The 18,328-nt window shown below is 41.0% G+C and overlaps 3 protein-coding genes across 3 annotated transcripts; 1 reads left to right on the top strand and 2 right to left on the bottom strand.

The window, feature by feature from the left end:
- Positions 1 to 130: 130 nt before the first annotated feature.
- Positions 131 to 6,580, bottom strand: LOC114451485 (telomerase reverse transcriptase-like). The gene is made up of 16 exons (XM_028430120.1): positions 6,330 to 6,580; positions 4,750 to 6,022; positions 4,479 to 4,668; positions 4,248 to 4,401; positions 4,000 to 4,167; positions 3,765 to 3,926; positions 3,590 to 3,691; positions 3,421 to 3,506; positions 3,215 to 3,331; positions 3,009 to 3,080; positions 2,745 to 2,933; positions 2,481 to 2,607; positions 1,747 to 1,808; positions 1,253 to 1,377; positions 1,026 to 1,163; positions 131 to 669 (listed from the first exon to the last, which is right to left on the bottom strand). Exons 1-16 carry the CDS (start codon positions 6,543 to 6,545, stop codon positions 566 to 568), a joined length of 3,285 nt encoding a protein of 1,094 aa, XP_028285921.1. The 5' UTR covers positions 6,546 to 6,580; the 3' UTR covers positions 131 to 565.
- Positions 6,581 to 7,062: 482 nt separating this feature from the next.
- On the top strand, positions 7,063 to 11,055 carry rbbp4 (retinoblastoma binding protein 4). The gene is made up of 12 exons (XM_028399116.1): positions 7,063 to 7,248; positions 7,637 to 7,787; positions 7,861 to 8,006; positions 8,119 to 8,292; positions 8,372 to 8,487; positions 8,620 to 8,780; positions 8,898 to 9,024; positions 9,196 to 9,273; positions 9,445 to 9,521; positions 9,668 to 9,725; positions 9,811 to 9,921; positions 10,449 to 11,055. The coding sequence occupies exons 1-12, from the start codon at positions 7,233 to 7,235 to the stop codon at positions 10,509 to 10,511; spliced, it is 1,278 nt and encodes a 425-aa protein (XP_028254917.1). The 5' UTR covers positions 7,063 to 7,232; the 3' UTR covers positions 10,512 to 11,055.
- A 329-nt stretch (positions 11,056 to 11,384) lies between these two features.
- Positions 11,385 to 14,756, bottom strand: sync (syncoilin, intermediate filament protein). The gene is made up of 6 exons (XM_028399115.1): positions 14,627 to 14,756; positions 12,473 to 13,756; positions 12,191 to 12,405; positions 11,905 to 12,112; positions 11,713 to 11,837; positions 11,385 to 11,631 (listed from the first exon to the last, which is right to left on the bottom strand). The coding sequence occupies exons 2-6, from the start codon at positions 13,745 to 13,747 to the stop codon at positions 11,586 to 11,588; spliced, it is 1,869 nt and encodes a 622-aa protein (XP_028254916.1). The 5' UTR covers positions 13,748 to 13,756; positions 14,627 to 14,756; the 3' UTR covers positions 11,385 to 11,585.
- Between the last annotated feature and the right edge of the window lie 3,572 nt (positions 14,757 to 18,328).

Genomic DNA, 18,328 nt, shown 5'->3' on the forward strand with positions numbered 1-18,328 from the left:
TTGATTTATATTACTGTACATGACATGATGCAATTTTAAACACATCACTTTGTTAAAAAGTGTCTTCTTGGTGTAATGGCTAACAATATCGCTGTGTGCATTTTTTACATTGATTATTGTCCAGGTGACGTCATGTCTTCTTGGTGGAAACCTACCATGAAGACTAAATCAAAGTCCAGAAAGACAGGCGGCTGTGGGATGACACCGACTCCATCACTAGCTGGATGAGTTTCAATTATCCATCTTCATTGATTGGGTTGTTGTTGGTTTACAAGACGTGTTTATGACTGGGCTTTATCACATAAGTGTTTTATATCAGAGGACTAAGGACTGTTTTTCTCAGGTAGTTTTGCTCACAATGTATGTTTGGATACAGCCCATGTAATTGCCTTGGCACACTGACAAATCAGATAAATCTACATGCCTCATTTTAACACAGTGAGTCTCTTTGAGGATTTGTCTTCATTTTGACAGATATTAGCCACCTTTAAAATATGTATCTATATCTTTCAGCTTTCCATATCTTACATGTTTCTTTAGCTGTGTTGAGAACTGTCACTGCTAGTTACATCTGGATTTCCAGGAAGTCCACTGGGGTCCTGCTGTTAGTGGCCTGTCGGACTCTGGCCAGCCTGAGATCTCCCAGGCACCGCTCCAGACTGCGCTTCCCTGTCAAAAAGGATGTGAGAGAGTAAAATCATGTTTTTGTCCTTCTTGTAAAATTCATCCACCTGACCTGTACAATATGATGAAGAGGCAATAAAACCTGTACACATGAAAAATCACGGATCTAATGTAGATGCGATTGGAAAAAAATATTTTTCATTTACCTAACTATTCCTTTAAAATCTTTCATTTTTTAGTGTCAAAACTTTTTTTCTTGCAACACTACATTTTACATGAAGTGAAATACAAAATATATATAAATATACAATTTTTATACAATTACTGGATGAACATACCACATCAGTAACGGTCATCATTAAAAAAAAAATGACACAGTGATGTTGAATGGGAGTACATACGTTTGTGCAGGTGTGGGAGCAGGTCTTTATAAACAGGACGATGCTGTGACAGCACCAACAAGAAGGAAAGGCAGAAAAGCAGCTCCACTGCTTCATATTGCACAATACCCATTTGGGCCTTACTACCTAAACTCATCCCTGGAGAAAGGGCAACAGAGAAAGCATAAAATTATAAAGCAGGTTTTTCACTTAATCTTTCTATCAGATGAAGGAAATGGAAATGTTGCCTTTGTTGCTGTGCCTGATGAGGGTATTGGCATAGTGGGCCATGTCCCATATCATCTGCATGAAGTAGACAGGGTTCTTAGCAACCGTCTGACCAAAGGGCAAACTCTGTGCACACACATGGAACCTAACGAGAAAAACAAAAAACAGAGTGACAAAAGAAAACACAGATATAACAAATATTGACATTCTAAGATAAAAGGCAGCGCAATTATTTCTCAGCTCACTGCAACTATCGATTGACAACAATCCCTGAGCTTATTTTAATCAGAGTATTATCTTTACAAACCCATTTATTAGGTCGAGGTCAGCGAGCAGACGCAGAAGTGGAAGTGAATTATGTTTGCAGTTTCTGATTTGTTTATTACTCATGTTTTTCAAAATGGCAAGTGCAAATAAATTGCTTACAATGTGCCTTGAATGTATTCAGTTTAATTTTTGTATAAATGTAAAAACGTGTCTCACTTGGATTTTTCTAGGGGGAAAAGCATACTACCTGAATGCATGCAGCAGCACCAGCTTGTAAAAGTTCTTGTAGATAGCTTCAATGGAATTGGTCTAAGAAGAAAAGATCTATTACATAGTGGTGCAAAGACATTAAGTCAAATCTATGACACACATTTTATAGTTTTACTGATCATTTACAGTACATGTCAGTCAATGCCAACTGCACTGACTTGCACTATACATCTTTTGCACTCTTACTGCATTGTGCCTTCATTATGTGCCTTGTATTTTGTGTGTGCCTCATTGTAGGTAAATTTTTTTACACTTTATATTTATCTTTAGTTTTTAGTTACATGTTATATGTTGCAGAGTGAAGAGTAACGCATTTCGATTCTCTGTATGTCCAGCACATATAGCAGAGTTGACAATAAAGCTGACTTGACTTGACTTGACAAATGTTGTGATTCATAAACTCAGGTATCATAGTTCTTGACATGTCCACTGTTATTTACAACTCCAGCCAGAACATATGGAATGTTTTTACTCATAAAATGCATGATTTCTTAAAGGAGGTTCAGCCCATTAACCTTTAGCCCCAAAGTGGACATCTTTGCCTGTCTTGACTGTTTAATTAGCACATCAGTGGGTTCAAAATGCATAGAAATAAAACAGTTTGTTTCATTTCTGACAATTTTGTGAATTGTACAACCCTTTGAGCAAAAAATTATGAATGAATGAATGTTATAAAATGACAGGATTTTGAATTTATTTTTGTTCACTGACCTTTAAATCCAAGAACAAAGCATGGCATTTGAGTCTGAGGATTGCCATCAGTTTTCTCCTCATTTGCTGGCCAGCTGACTGGGAAGAGCCCAGAGTAAGGCTGTAGCGCAGAGACAGGCCTGCGTAGCTGTGACAGATCAAAAGGTAATACGGAAATTGTGATATGTCAGGGTCAATAAAGTATCTATTTATCTATCTATCTACTTATAAAAGCGTCATGTTTAGACTGAGTAGAAGCATTCACTATCTGAAGGGATGTTTTACCTGGAATAGTCTTTATAGATGTCTAGGGAGTGTGTGTCCAACAGCAGTCCACACCAGGGGAAAAGACAGCGAGGGGGCAGCAATCGAATGCCGGGACAAGAGTCCATGCTTTCTGACACTTGAAAGTTGACCACAACTTTTTGTGGGTTGACCACCAGACCATACTGTGGTACTCCTGCTAGCAGGACACTACAAATAATGTACACGTCAGATTAAATAACAACATATTTTTTACAAACTTGACTTGATGTGTTTGTGTCCTACTTGAGAAAACTTAGTGCTTTGTGTTGGTCTGGAGTGATCAACAAGAAGTCATCCACCAGCCTCATCAAACATCTACACAGTAGAATGAAAAAAAATCTGTTACAGTAAAGAGTGAAGATGTACAGCTACAGAAAGACTGCCCTCTACTGCTGCCATTGTGCTATTACATCTACACAAACTGATGTTGACTGAGGTGCCTGCTGTACCCTTTGTTGTCAGTGATGTCTTTGAAGAGGACTTTTTCCATGTGACCATAGCAGAGGCAGCAGAGCAGACTGGATACAACTGATCCCTGAGGAATCCCTCTGCACTGATAGTAGGTCCTGCAACACAAAAGACCAAACTGTACTAGTCAAACTGTATCTATAATAATGCTCAAATTACTTTTATTGTATGTATGCAATTAGCTTACTTCTTCCCATACTGGACAACACTGCTGGTTAACATTTGGGTAAAGAACTGTAAAGCCTCTCTGCCATGTAGATCTGAGCAGAAAAACTTTGACAAAGAAACACAGTAAAATGTATAAGTTAACAATTTTCTTAACCCTAAATCAAACCAAATGAGGAAGTCAGGGTCACCTGCTCAACCAGGATAGCGTGATGTACTTTGCCCATTTTTTGCAGTGACATCAAAAACCCCTTCATGTTGGTGGATCCCATGTTGTCCTCCAGAAAATCTGCCTGTGTTGTCCAAAATTAGACTAACAACACATACTGCCTACATATATGCTCATATCTGTTGGTATAATGGTACCTGTCTAACAAAGCTCTTTTTCAGGCCTTCATGGGAATCTGACCAAATCTTGGCATAGCGTCGGATGCTGAAGAGTTCGTCCTGGACAGGTGACAGAGCCTGGCCTATCACCTCTATGAGTTTGTCATGTGGCAGGCTCTCATAGGCTCCACTCACATCCACCTTAAACAGAGAGAAAATGTAGAATTAATGCATGAAGGTGTAAACAAAAACAGATTTAGTCTTCCGAATGTACCTTTACAAAGTAGAGGGGCTGTGGTTTTTCCTTCTGGGCTGGTGCAAAAGAACTCAACACTTTGTGAATATCTGTCATCCCCCACACAGTGGAGCCCAGGAGGGAGGGATTGGAGCGCACGCAGGCACGCAGTATATCCAGTAAATCCCGGACACGCCTTTGGTAGAGCTGTAGAGGAGAAAATAGGTCTTCACAGATTCACAGCATTTAATGCTACACAAATCTGGTACAATAGGGAGTATGTGTACCCTTGTTTTGGCATCTGCTCCCATGACCCGTGTAATGGGCCTCATGCCATCAGTCTTTGGAATGAAGCGAAGGCGGGAGATGACAGTGCCTTTGGGGAGTGATGCCACCTGAGATGGAGTCAACTCTTTCATCTGGCCTTTGGAAAGGTGACCTCTAAATGACAAACATATTAAAAGTTTGTGTCTATTAAAATATAAATAAGTGCCTTTGAGTGTAAGTTTTATTTGTACCTGAAAGCCAGATCCTGGAGTTTGGCCCAGACCTCCTGTCTGTAGAACCTGATGGCATTCTTCTGCCCCACACTCTCCGTGACGTAGAAACAAGCTCTAACGAGACCTACAACATAACCATCCAGAAGCCAAGCCAAGAACTGACCCAGGATCTGTGTCCGATATGAAAGCTCACTGGGTGGGACCCGGCCTGGCGATAACAGTGATTTTGTTAGCTTAGCCAAAATACATTTTGCAACCACAAAGAAAAAAGAACAATCAGTAATCTCACCTGTCTTACTGATCTTCAACCAATCGCAGTCTTTTACTTTCATCTTCCACATCAGTTCAGACAGTGAGATCTTCTCAAACTTGCCACTGCACAAGAAGCCCCTCACCCGGGCAAAGAAATGAAGTCTGTTATGGTCAGAACCCCACAGCTCTTTTGGGATCACAACAGAGAGGCATTCCCTGACAAATAAGTAGACCCGGTGAGGAGCACAGTGTTGAGGTAGGAGGGAGTTTAAATCTCCCTCTCCTGTGATGTGATCATTGAACACTGGGCACATTTTCTGCAGTATTCCACTGTAGGAACACCTCCTGTGCTGTTGTAACAGCTGACCAAACAGTGGGACCATGTTAAAGAATCGACGTGGGAGTTTTTTTGGCTTCCTTTCTAGCCCATTTAAATATGGCTGTCCTTCAAAAAACACTATTCTTATCAAATCTTTCCCTTGTAGCCTTCTGGGTCCATCAGCGGTCTTCTTCTTCCTGTTGAGAAGGAAGCTACGCATACCCCTGGCACCGTAAAGGATTCCTAGTGTCCGAATGAAAATTTGTGAGGGGGGCAAAGGGGGAAAAATCCCTGATCTCCAACTGGGAGCACCCTCCAAAGGAGGTATGCTCGTTTGCTGTTTGAAACCACTGATGCCATGTTCAGTTTTCATGGATCGTGATGCTTCAATGGGCTGTCCTTCCCCCACTGCTTCATAGCAAACTTGTGGTTCTTGCTGTGATACTCGCCTCCTCTTCCCTGCAGAAGTTACATTCTCCTCATCCTTTTGATCAGTTTCCCTCTTTCTTTTCCTGTTCTTTCCACTTACGTTCCCTCTCTTCTTCTTGCTGCTAGAAAGAGAATGAAGCACATTTTTCTTTCTTAAAGTCACTGCCTTGCGATGCCTTCCAAACTGGGCACGTTTTTGTGTGCTTAATTGACGCTGGAGATGAAACCCACTAGAGTTGGTTGTCATGGAGACCCTGTCATAGACTGGAATGCCACAAACCTGGAAAACACATGAGGGAGGAACTGCAACAAAAACGGAGCAGCTCTCCAACAGGTACCTTGTGATGTCTGTGCCGAGACGTGTTGTGACTTTTTTCCACAGGTCGCTGCCATGGATGTAGGCAGCACTTTGAGTTACATCTCCCTGGAATTTAAAATGGTCTGCATCCCGATCCTCTTTTGCCAGGGACATAAAATTATAGCCATGTGCCAAGACGTTTTTTTTTCTTTTTCTTGTCAGAGTGTTGAGGACAAAGGCCAGAAGTTCTGGCAGAGTGCAGATCTGTGGAGACCAAATCACACTAAATTAGTAATAATTTAATATTAAAGCAAGTTCTTCTTTTCTGACAACATATGTCGACTCGAGAATTGTAAACAAATTGTGCATACGACACAACTATTAACCGCTATTGTATTTGTCTTTATGCTTAGAGTAAACTTGATTTAAACCTGTGAATCATTCGCAATGTATTCAAAGGAGATAGCGTTAACACTACAACGCTACAAAGAATTAGCATGGCAGCTAGCAGTGTTTCAAGATTTTACAACAAAACTTACACGTGTCATTTTTTTAATAAGGTAAAGTGTACCTGTTTGCAGCTTGGTATCTGCTGTAGCTCCTTGTCAAAACACACAAAAACGCTCCTAACAAATGATTTAAACCGGCCTGTGTCTGACTGCTCAACAAGAGCTGCTTTCTGTCCCTCTCTGAAAACAATGCCGTTCGCAAACTCCTCCAAAGTTTGTATATGCCGGTAAAGTGACCGGAGTATGTCGAGCACACCGGACATATCAGCCGTTGACATTCTGACTGCTGCTTGTGTTTTCTCTGCACGCCATAGGTTAGCAAGCCTCCCTTTTAGCTTTATAACTACCCGCGCCAACATTAGCCAATGAGAAATTAGTTTATTCCATCTGTCCAATTATAAAGTCCAATACTAAAGGGGCTGTATCAACATTGACCAATAGCTAAATAGCGAACTATTGTTGCCATTTTTCCATTCTTATATTCCTATAGTAGAATTCGATGGATTCACGGGCAAAACAAACTAAACGTAATTCTATGTTTAAACAATAAAGCATCAAGGAGAATAGCTCGTTGACAAACAAGAGGCCTGAACGCTATGCGATCAAATTAAAACTATGCTGTATACACTTATTTTAAATAAAGTGTAGCTTTGTTTCAGGAGTTGCTTGTTTGTGTAAAAACAATAGTACGAGTGTATGAGTGTAAGTATAACGCGCCTCTGCTTTTGGTTACCACGTGACCAGCTCTTGGGCTGTGATTGGTGGAAAGAAGACTCTCAGTCTTGCTCTGAGCGCGCGAATGTAACCACGTCTCCGCTGCTCAGACAGCTGTTAGCTTAGCATTGTCAATACTATGGTATAACAGCACCGGAGGTTGGCTGATACTCCACAGGACGGTCTGGGAAGAGGATTATTGGCTCCATATCAAAGTTAACCTTCAGTCTCTGTATTATACCGGATACACAATGGCGGATAAGGAAGGTAATGTGAAGATCTTTTTAATCGAGCAAGCAATTAATAACGATGTTATCTGACATTGTAGCTAGCTACCATGCTACTTCGGGTATAAGCTAATGCAGACGGTTGTAGCACTTGTGCTAATATTTGTCAATCAAAATAGTCCACTCTCGGTTTTAGTGTTCAGTTACTGTCTCTTTAGTGTTTTTATTCGCGAATGTTCGCTAACGTGCCGGTCATAATATGGGCATGCTAATGCTGTAGCAACCTAATCTAATTGTAACGTATTTTAATGTTTCACTCCAAATTTTACATGCTGGACGCCGTTTTCACGGTAGTAACAGTACTGTTTGGTATACAGACATTACAAGTGATGTGTAGTTACTCATTTATCATTTTTTTACACGTCTAGCTGGTGCCTATGACGATGCAGTGGAGGAGAGGGTAATCAACGAGGAGTACAAGATATGGAAGAAAAACACTCCCTTTCTGTATGACCTGGTTATGACCCATGCTTTAGAATGGCCAAGCCTCACTGTACAGTGGCTCCCTGACGTCTCCAGGTAATTTTACATGACTTTATACTAACCACCACTCTTGCACAGTGATAATGACATGTTTAAATCTTTTTCTCAGGCCAGAGGGGAAGGATTACAGTGTGCATCGTCTGGTGTTGGGCACTCACACTTCCGATGAGCAGAATCACCTGGTTATTGCAAGTGTTCAGTTGCCTAATGATGATGCTCAGATTGATACCTCCAATTATGACAGCGAAAAAGGAGGTTGGTCACTTGTACAGGGGGAAAAAAAAACTTTTAAAAATTTAGACTCTTCTAGACTTGACTTTTGTCTTTGTTTTAAACTACAAACATATTTGCTTGTGTTTCCCTCAAGAGTTTGGAGGCTTTGGCTCAGTAAGTGGCAAGATTGAGATAGAAATTAAGATCAACCATGAAGGTGAGGTGAATCGAGCCCGATACATGCCCCAGAACCCCTGCATTATTGGCACTAAGACCCCCACTTCAGACGTGCTGGTGTTTGACTACACCAAGCATCCCTCCAAGCCAGGTATATAAGTCACACACCATACAAGACCCCACTGAAAGTGATGAGCTGTGAAAATAAAGCACGTAAATTTTGTTCAAAGATGTTTCTGGAGAGTGCCATCCTGATCTGCGTCTCAGAGGCCATCAAAAAGAAGGCTATGGTCTCTCCTGGAATCCAAACCTTTCTGGGTGTCTCCTGAGTGCATCAGATGACCATGTGAGAGTTTTTTTATATATTTTAAGAATTTATCAAGCATCTTCCTATATTTTGTATGTTTTTTGCATTGCATATGTAGAATAAGGGATCTGAAACATGAGTATTCTAATGCATCATTATTTCCTTATCTAGACGATTTGTCTGTGGGATATCAGTGCTGCGCCGAAAGAGGGCAAGATAGTAGATGCAAAAACAATCTTCACTGGTCATACTGCTGTGGTGGAAGACGTCTCCTGGCACCTTCTTCATGAGTCACTATTTGGATCTGTAGCAGATGACCAGAAACTTATGATGTAAGAATATCAGTAATGTGTTAAATCTAACAGGCAGATGAAACTGAAAAAAGTGCTGAGATGCAGCCATTTTTTTTTAAATAATTCATGACCTTCACTTGACTCTTTTCACTTTAGCTGGGACACTCGTTCCAACAATACTTCCAAGCCCAGCCATGCAGTCGATGCACATGCAGCAGAAGTCAACTGTTTGTCATTCAACCCTTACAGCGAGTTCATTCTTGCCACTGGTTCAGCAGACAAGGTAATACAATATGTTAGTTTTCACTGTGAGTAACTCTGACATTATGCACATGTTCTAACTCTTTCATTTAAAGAATAATAATGATTGTGGAACTGATTTGCCACTGCAGTGTTATTGCAGAGATAAACTAGGTCTCACAGGTATGTGCAATTATTTTTCTCCTGCTTACAGACTGTGGCTCTTTGGGACTTGAGAAACCTGAAACTGAAGCTGCATTCCTTTGAGTCGCACAAGGATGAGATTTTCCAGGTAAGATATTTACTAGGATTAAATTTTCTAAAGATAATGATAGCAACATACCTTTTGCACTCTGAGTATAATGGTTTTGCATCAATGGAACACTCTGACATCAGCATTAAGCCTTTTAATTCTGTATGCTTTCATTTGAAGTAATCTGAGTTCCCTCACTGGCTGTTTTAGGTCCAGTGGTCACCCCATAATGAAACCATATTGGCATCCAGTGGGACAGACCGTCGCCTGAATGTCTGGGACCTCAGGTATACAACTAGACGTTTCACCCATACAAACACGTGATCCATTTTGTAATGAAAACACGTATCCCTCATGACCAATGGCACTTTCTGTGTATTTAGTCATACTATAACATTGTTTGTGACGATCTTTATGTATGTATACATTTTAGTAAAATTGGAGAGGAGCAGTCACCGGAAGATGCAGAGGATGGACCACCTGAGCTACTGGTGAGTCTCCCAGCAGTGTGATATATATTTTTTGGCATCATGTTGCATTAATGCATAACAAATATGGCTTTTTTATTTCTACTAGTTTATCCATGGAGGGCACACCGCCAAGATCTCTGACTTTGCCTGGAACCCTAACGAGCCCTGGGTTGTATGTTCTGTGTCTGAAGACAACATCATGCAAGTCTGGCAAATGGTAAAGTAATTAGTAGTTAGTTATAGAGAGTAAACATGCATGCTGCTAAACACTATACAGTATTTTCTTGTTGGAAGATTCACAATCACCAGGCTGCACTGCTCTCAAAGAATCTCTCACCACTTACAGACCAAGCAGCAATACAATTACAGGAATAAGTCACACAATGGAATTTTTTTACATTACTGTAAACAACTACAAAGATAAATGCATTCAAGAATATTTTTTTATTTAACATTTGGAGTAAAGGCAAAGCAAGAGATTAAAGAGACAGAATGGTGAATATACTAACTCTCTTGTGCTTAGCATTCCTCTATGTTTTGTCATATGTTGTAATGCTATTAAAACACGTTTTACTGTAATACACACCAGGGAAGCTTGCAGTGAGCTATTTAGTCAGGTGATAAATTTAGACTTTGCCTCATTTTCTCTGGTTGTACGTGATGTTAGAGAATGCAGCTGACTTATAGATGACCGACAACTAGACTGTGCAGCTCATTCACTAGCTCACTAATTCCCTTTTTTAGGCTGAAAACATATACAATGATGAAGATCCTGAGGGTGCCACGGACCCTGAAGCCGCATCATAACACATCTGCCTCATCACCGACTGTCGCCTCAGCTCTTTATTGCTCAGCTTATCTGCTCATCTTTACCAGTGGGAGACTTCGTTGCAAAGGACTGTAAAACTGGAGAAGTTATTTTTCTGAAGAATTGCCCTGTTGTGTTTTGCTATGCATCTAAAGATATAATTTTGTAAACTGGCTCTTCTTTGTACACTGAAATAGTTTACTAACTGCTTTTTTTCATACAATAAAATACATATATTTATAGTATTTTCAGTTGTGAGAATATTGACAGCCAGCTCATAATTCGTAATAACTTGCTCAGATTAAATGACTCCTCTTTGAACACTAACACTGCAAAAAAACGATAAGTATCATTCTTACGGTTTCAGTCCTCCGATTGTCTTTTGTGAATGAAATTAGAACATTAGTGTTTGAAATCCATTTGTTTTCCACCTTCTCTTACCTTTAGTCCTACATCATTTAAATACCATCATGTAGTTTTGTTTTTGTGTGGATTTTCAATTGTACAGTGAATGCATTCTTAATAAAAATGTCTTTAATCAAATATTTTTTTTGTTTAACTACATGTATTGTTAGCATTTCCATGTAAATGGTGTACAGTATATTTATAGCATCAGCGTCATCAGCAAATTGTGGATGTGTTTTCAACAGTCTCTAATAATTCTTTTTGAAAGAGTCTGTACCTTCTCAGCATTCTTCTCAGACTCTTTTTTTATGACTGGTGTGGTGTCTTGGTACTCTACTGTGTCCGAGCTCACTCTCACTCTATTACTCTGTCTCATTGTTTAGTTCTTCAGACAGGTTGCCCTTATATGCACATGAAACCCACTCTGCTCTTCAGAGACAGACATTAACTCAACGGTCAGACTTGGATAACGAGGAACAGTTGCCCTTTATTCCTAACGTACACCGTTTACTAACTGCAGTCTAGGTCATCTGTATACTGTTCTACAAAAAAGGCTGAACAATTTATAAACAAGTGCCTGTGTATATGTAAAGTGCATTCATTGAACCTTTAGAGTTCACTATGTTGTAGATAAATATGATCAAGCACAGAAAATTACAAGAACATAATTATGTCTTCTCATGGTCACACAGGTTGTGTCCTTCAATGGCAGCCCTGTAAGAAAACAGATGACTATGTTGCAGATTTTTCATTCTTTTAAATTGGTTTATAGAGTATAGTAAATAAATACATTACCTGTAGAGCTGTAATTGCTCGCTAAGGCTTTCTCTGAGCTCCTCCATCTCTTTGGTTTTTCTCTTCTGAATGTTTAACTCGGTCTTCAAGGATCTGCTGCTCTCCTCCAAACAGTACACTGTCTCCTAAAAGGCAACAGAGGTCTTATTATTGTCTTCCCCATTTTACACATCTGTCTGTCATCTTGTTTACCTTGTACTGCTCTACGTCCTCTCTTCTCTGTATTTGAATTAGTTTGAGCTTCTCCTCCAGACAAGCCCTCTGCAGCTGTAGCTTTTGTATCTCCTCCCTAAGAGGTATCACCTGGGCCCTCAGCTCCTGCGCTTGCTCTTTGGCTTTTACCAGAGTGCTGCCTGCTGCTTCTCTTCTCTTCAGCAGTGCCAGCAATATGGGCTCATACCTGGAAAAGAAGCTCATTTAAAGTTTGGCATGGTTTTCAAACAAAACATCACACGTCAGAAGTAAACTGTGTCACCACCTGTCCTCCAGTGCTCTCAGGCCACCCTGCAGATACTGCTGGATGTCCCCACAGGAGTGCCTCCTGCACTCGGTCAGCTCCTTGTGAGTGTTGGATGCCTGATTGGAGCTGTGGGCATGAAGATCTGCTTGCAGGACTGAGAGCTGTTGTTCGTGTGCTGATCTGAGCTGGCAGCCTTCTTCTGTCAGCTGTAGCATCAGAGAATTCAGTTTCTCCTGGAAGACAGAGGTTTTTTTTAAAATGTGACACACATTTGAAGATTTTACTTGAGCACGTTCTTACCTCTTCTCTCCTCAGCAGCTCCACCTCACGGCGCTGGGTGTTCAGGTTGGCCTGACTGTGAGCACAGTCCCTTGCCATTGCGAATAGCATCCTCTTCAACTTTCTGAGCTCTTCTTGCAGCCCTTGTCGCTCCAGATTCACCTTCCACATCCTCCTCTCCTCCTCTGCCCTCTCTTCTCTGAGGCTTTGTATCTCCCTTTTTCTCTCCTCCCTTCTTCCCTCTTTTTCCCTATTGAGTACACTCATCAGCTTGACCACTTTGCTATCAATGTGCTCCTCTGTGTCTTCACTTATCCTTTCTCCCTCCACATTATCTCCTCGCAGCTGCAGCACCTCCATCAGCAGCTCCCTCCTCCTTTTCTGTAGCTGCTGTGCCTCCTCTATGCACCTGTCCATCTGAGACCCCAAATCTGCTAATTCACTCACACCAGATTCCAAATCCACAGTGTCCATTTTGAGTTCACATTGCTCTTCAGCTGGTGACTCAGTGTCAAGCCCAGTTCTATCCCCCCTCGTCCCTCCTGTGCCTTCATTAAACATGTGACCCCCTTCATAGTACTTTGGATCATTCTCTGTAGGCCCTAAAACCCCTTTTCCCATTGAAGCGTCTTTTTCCTCACCGGTTTCTAGCTGCATTGGCTGAGTCTCTGACTTCAGTGGCCTCTCTTGCTGAATAGGCACCAGTGTAGTACCTCTATGTTGATTCTTACTGATTTGCACATACTCCTGGCTTGCATCTGTAACCCAGTCTTGTGGCTCAAAGTCCATGCCAGATTCTTCCATGCAATTCTCCAGCATTGCCAGCATTCCCCACAGCTGCCCTTCATACTCCACCATGGTTTCACTCAGCTTCTTACCTGCAGAGGTAAGAGGCATTTCTCCTGCTGCTGCTCCACGCCTGTTGATGATGGTGCCCACGCTTTGTAACCGGCTTTCTGTCACAGCTTCATCCATATGTGTGTCGATGTAGCTAGTGGACAGGTAAGCTTGGGGAGATATATCCTCTTTGCTCTGAGTGTGACTTGATTCTCTGAGACTAGTTTCGGTGTAGCTTTCTGAGTATTGCGCGCCAAAGGGGAAACCGGTGAGCTCCTCGCAACTCTTCAGTAAGTCATCCATCTCCTGTAGGTATGGTTTCATCAGGACGGATTGTTTGAGCTGCTTTTCTTTAAAGGTGAGATCAGGTAGGTCTCTTGGCCCAGGAGCCCCTTCCTCTTCTTGGATGAAGAGCGGCTCAAACCCAGGAGGTGAAATATTATCATCCAGGTCATCCATTGGTGTAGCCTGTATTGATGTAGAAGTCATCAGAACACATCCTAGCTGATGCTAAAAGCATTTGCATCCTCTTGCACGGTCTTCACTAATGTCATGGCAACATACGTGTTGGGTTTATATTTTTGTCAGACTTGTAAACTATGCTGATGTCATTAGCACATGTGGGCATGTGGAGCACAGCTTAGCAGAGCTACTGACAGCTGCCCCCTCAGGCTAGATGCCCGGGCACCAGCTCACTACATAGCAATGCTCAGACACCTAAGCATGTATTCAAATGATCACCACAACACTACTAATATAAACAGCTTTCATCTGAAGAAACATTACACAGATTACATTAACAAGCAGATTATCATAACATGTCATTGTGCCTGCCGATGGATGGGCATTCACACTTTCCCCTGGTGTATTTTTACGTTTTGAGTGTTTGCCAGGACTGGCCAGAGACTCCCAAAGAGTAAATTGATCAAATTGACCCAGTAGTGTCATCAGACTGGTATTGCTAAAACAGGATAGCCACTGTTTCCTGGGTAGACTCTCCTCAAGATGCATAAGAAACTAGGTCAGATTATACATTTTCTGCTGTGTGTATGCGTGTGTGTAAAGTTTTGACTTTGCAAGGCTGACCAAAGCAGCACACTGACCAGCTGTCTTGGGGCAGGACAGGCAGTGGCACAAAGCACATTCCTTTAGAGCTCCACCACACAAAGAAAACACTGGCCCACACTGACCATTCTCATTTTTCTTCTTCTATGAAAAAGTGGCTACATCTTAAAATCTCTCTTATATCTCTCTCCATGACATGACATGCCAAGGACTCAATTACTATTACACAAAATAGGACATACATAAATGCTAATGTGTTTAAATTGAGCTTACCTCTCAGCTTATGTTTCCTCCTGTCCCTGTGCTGTCGCCTGATTATGAATTTGTTAATGGGATTATTATGAGCAATCTGTGGTCCAACCAGCAAAACTAAGTGAGGGGCAAAGAATGAGCAGGAGCGGTGTGTGCACATGAGCTGAAAGAAGTAGGGGAGGGGGTTAAAGACAGTTGACCCAGCCTCCTCTCTCCTCTCTCTCTGTCTCAGTCACTGTGCTGCTATGTGTGACCATGACTACCTCAGTGTTTAGGTTTATTAATAAACACCAGGCAGGGTGACAGAGAAGACACAGCAGGCTGTTTCAAAGGATTTACCAAAATACATTTTCTAAGAATTACACTGAACATCTGGTAATAAAAAAAATCATACTATACTGTACTACATAACATAGATTTTTATTTATGTTATTTATGATATTTTTTTACCATTATTACTTTAGAACACACATACAACTTTTTTTCATTTTTACTTCTGTGACACCATGGCAGCAGAGCGGTCACAGCTGAACACACATCTAACACAGTTGTGTGTGTTTGTGTTTATGATGACAGAACATTGCTCCAAGATTCCACTCGTGCTTCCTCATTATCAAGAGGCTTTAAATAGAGGCCTTCACATTTCAGGCTACTTCCCGTGAGAGGATTGGTTTTCACTTAAACTCATGACCCCGACTATTGACCAGAGGACAGGTGGCTCTCCACTGCTGAGTGTGAGAATGAGAGGGCACAAAAAACAAGAGGGCATGTGTGAAAGATGATGATGATGATGATGATGATGATGATGATGCAATGTTCAAAAAGGGTCATGGCAAAAAGTATTATTATTATTATATTACTGCAATATTTGTGCAGAACTCTCACCTGCACATCTAATCATTAATGGTGCTTATGTTGGGATATATTTATGTTTTTGCCCTTCTTTACAGCTTTTTTTTATTTATTAAACTTTACATGGGGCCAGTATGACAGACACCACTAGATGGCCTCACAGATTCATTTAACCTCCTTTTAGAGGGTAACAGAGGTCATTCAAACTCACCCTAGTTGGCTTTTTATTAAAAAAAAAAAAAAAAACAGCAAATAAATGGCTATATTTTAAAGTAAATACAAAATCACATTGAAGTCTTACATTCCCTTTTCTTTGTTTCATATTAGAAGTCCTGTTTTACATAGACTTCTATACATTGCTTAAATTGCTGAAGTTTAAATTACTGCAAATTTTTTCAGTGTGTATACCTGACCTTTTTTTTGCTACAAAGTAGCTATTCCTTCTGACTCAGTGTTTCCAACAGCCAGGTTATATTTATTGTGCTCCAGAGAAGATGTAATGTTTATCTAATTCACCCCATTTGACCACTTAATCTCAGTGTTTTAGCATGTCTGGGCTTTTGGAAAGAGGTGGTAATTTACATGACGTTACGTCCACAGTTTATCTGTTTCAACACACTGTTTAACACTGTTGTGATGATGCACACCCACAAAGCCGAGGTGATCTAGATAGAGACTCTCCCTCTCTTGCTTTCCATAAAAAAATCCTAGTTTTGTTTTGACTGTTTTCTATTCCTTTATAAAGGAAAGTGGATCATCATTTTGTGTGTGTGTGTGTGTGTGGGTGGGTGTGGATTGGGACTACAGGGGAAAACCCATTTAAGGGGGTGTTGTGGTTGAGGGCCTAATGTCCCACTGAGACAGACCATATGCTGGACTCTGATTTGGACTGGTCTGTCTCCTCCATTTTGCAGCACTGCCCAAACGCAGTGGAACATCCTGTCAGTGTGTCCTCCTCCTCCTTCTGTTTCTCTTCTCTCACCAGCAGCACTAAAGTATCATATCCACATTTTTCAATGTCACCAATTTCCTTCATTGCATAGACATAAAACACATTGTGTTTCTGAAGTTTATATTGTCTGAATTTCTAATGTTTTCAGACTTTTTTTGGATCTTGAGTCACATTTAGACTTTGGTGGAGGAGCACATATTGCCATCTGTTTTTGTGTATTTCCCAATACCTGTGCTGAGTGGCTACACAATTGCCTCCTTGGCAGAAACTGTATGAATAGCCCTTTGTTTTGCTGTATGACAGTCCAAGAAAGGTTTGTAAAGAGAACCACATTCAGCCTTCAAGGATGTAAAATGTCTCCTCACACTTATATTGACATTCACACACTTTGTTGTCCAACATTTATGATTTCCTAGTCCATGCAAATAAACTGCCTTGCTCAAGGGTACATATACAGCTATTCATTGAGCTGTAGGCACAAATTTCCCAGCTGGTATGGAGATTCAAACTGACACCACACCTACTTGTTAAACGCTAACATGCTTCATTCTCTTGCTTTTGTCCTTGTTGTTGCTGGCTGTCTGTCCTGTCGTGTATCATACAGCCTTGTCTCACTGCGGCTAAGTGTGTTTTAATGACAGTGACCTTATCTGCTGTTTACTTTGCAGAGAGTGCTTTTGCTACATAATTGTCAGCCGCCATCTTCTCACTGTCATCAGCCACTCAGTGTTTGTACCAGTTGGCTTTTCGTGGTCTTAAGGGATCACTTAATATAATGAAGTATGGGGCCCCGTGTTCTTCTTCAGTGTGTTTTTCCACTGTTCTGGATTAGGCATGTTTCCTCTATTTAAATATGGCGGATGTGCTTACATTTAAAAAAGACACACAGCAGCTACATTTTGTTCCATTTTTTAAGGATAAATTCACACTTGAGAGCAGTTTCTATGTTTTGACCATAGGCTACGTGTTGGAACAGAGCCCTGATTTTCCGTTATTGCGTCAGCTTGTGGTGAAATTCATTTTGATCAGTGTATCGCCTTTATACTGTTGCACGGGCACAATCAGTTCCCATGAAGGCACACTGCAGATGATAACAGCTGATAAGTACAGATGAGACAAGCTGAATGAGATCACATGTTGACGTTGTGTCTTTGTATGCAATGACTTGTATAGATGTACAAAACGAATGTCATTCCTGTCACCCTCAGCTGTACTCACTAATTTCTGGTACTTTACCAGACTACACATTAGTCATCTGTAGAGGCTCACCCAGCTCTTACTGGTGCTGCTTTTAGCACAACTATCTTAAGGCTCCAAGAGGACGTGCTGTTCATCTCAAACTTGGCTTAAAATCCAAACATACAAAGATTAAAGTCAGTTTTGTTTGTGTTGTGAGTCATTGGCTGAAAGCATGTGTAATAAACCAGCCAATGTGTCTGTGTGCACAAATCTGTTTTCATTCTTTGACAAAATTGCAGTTTGCTATTTTGATGTTATGTAAATGTCAGGCTGAAGTACAACAGTAAATATAGCGAGAGCTGTTTATTGTGAAATAACCTTTATGACATTTCAAAACTTAACAAATGCTCTCCTGATAGCCTTAGACTTGGACTGTACAAATATGTTCATAACCCCTGCTGTTTCCAGAAATGGTTGCACTCAAGAGAACTGTTTTCAACTCTCCTAATGAGATGTTGTGCATGTGCCAGTACTGTTATTTTAATAAAACAGTGACAGGATGTGACGTCAGCATCTCATTCGAACCCCCTCTCCCCGGAGAGTTGAAAACACACAGATGGGGAAAGAGAGAGAGAGAGAGAGACAGACAAAGAAATAAAGATAGAACGAAAGCATTGGATGGGATGGATGGAAAGCTGTGGCCTGTTTTTGTGCTGGTCCCAAACAACCCAGCAGCGACC

The sequence above is a fragment of the Parambassis ranga genome, chromosome 2 (genome assembly GCF_900634625.1).
Source record: "Parambassis ranga chromosome 2, fParRan2.1, whole genome shotgun sequence".
NCBI classification, from domain to species: domain Eukaryota; kingdom Metazoa; phylum Chordata; class Actinopteri; family Ambassidae; genus Parambassis; species Parambassis ranga.

Bases quoted from the DNA above. Each gene is read 5' to 3' on its own strand.
- rbbp4 (XM_028399116.1), top strand. The intron at 8,488-8,619 runs GTGAGAGTTTTT...TTCCTTATCTAG, and splicing joins TGAGTGCATCAGATGACCAT to ACGATTTGTCTGTGGGATAT. The intron at 9,922-10,448 runs GTAAAGTAATTA...TCCCTTTTTTAG, and splicing joins TCATGCAAGTCTGGCAAATG to GCTGAAAACATATACAATGA.
- sync (XM_028399115.1), bottom strand. From the start codon at position 13,747: ATGGATGACCTGGATGATAATATTTCACCTCCTGGGTTTGAGCCGCTC. The intron at 12,406-12,472 runs GTAAGAACGTGC...TCTGTCTTCCAG, and splicing joins AGCTGCTGAGGAGAGAAGAG to GAGAAACTGAATTCTCTGAT. The intron at 11,632-11,712 runs GTAATGTATTTA...GTTTTCTTACAG, and splicing joins GAGCAATTACAGCTCTACAG to GGCTGCCATTGAAGGACACA.
- LOC114451485 (XM_028430120.1), bottom strand. From the start codon at position 6,545: ATGTCAACGGCTGATATGTCCGGTGTGCTCGACATACTCCGGTCACTT. The intron at 3,927-3,999 runs GTACATTCGGAA...TCTCTGTTTAAG, and splicing joins AGCCCCTCTACTTTGTAAAG to GTGGATGTGAGTGGAGCCTA. The intron at 3,507-3,589 runs GTGACCCTGACT...TCTTTGTCAAAG, and splicing joins ACGCTATCCTGGTTGAGCAG to TTTTTCTGCTCAGATCTACA.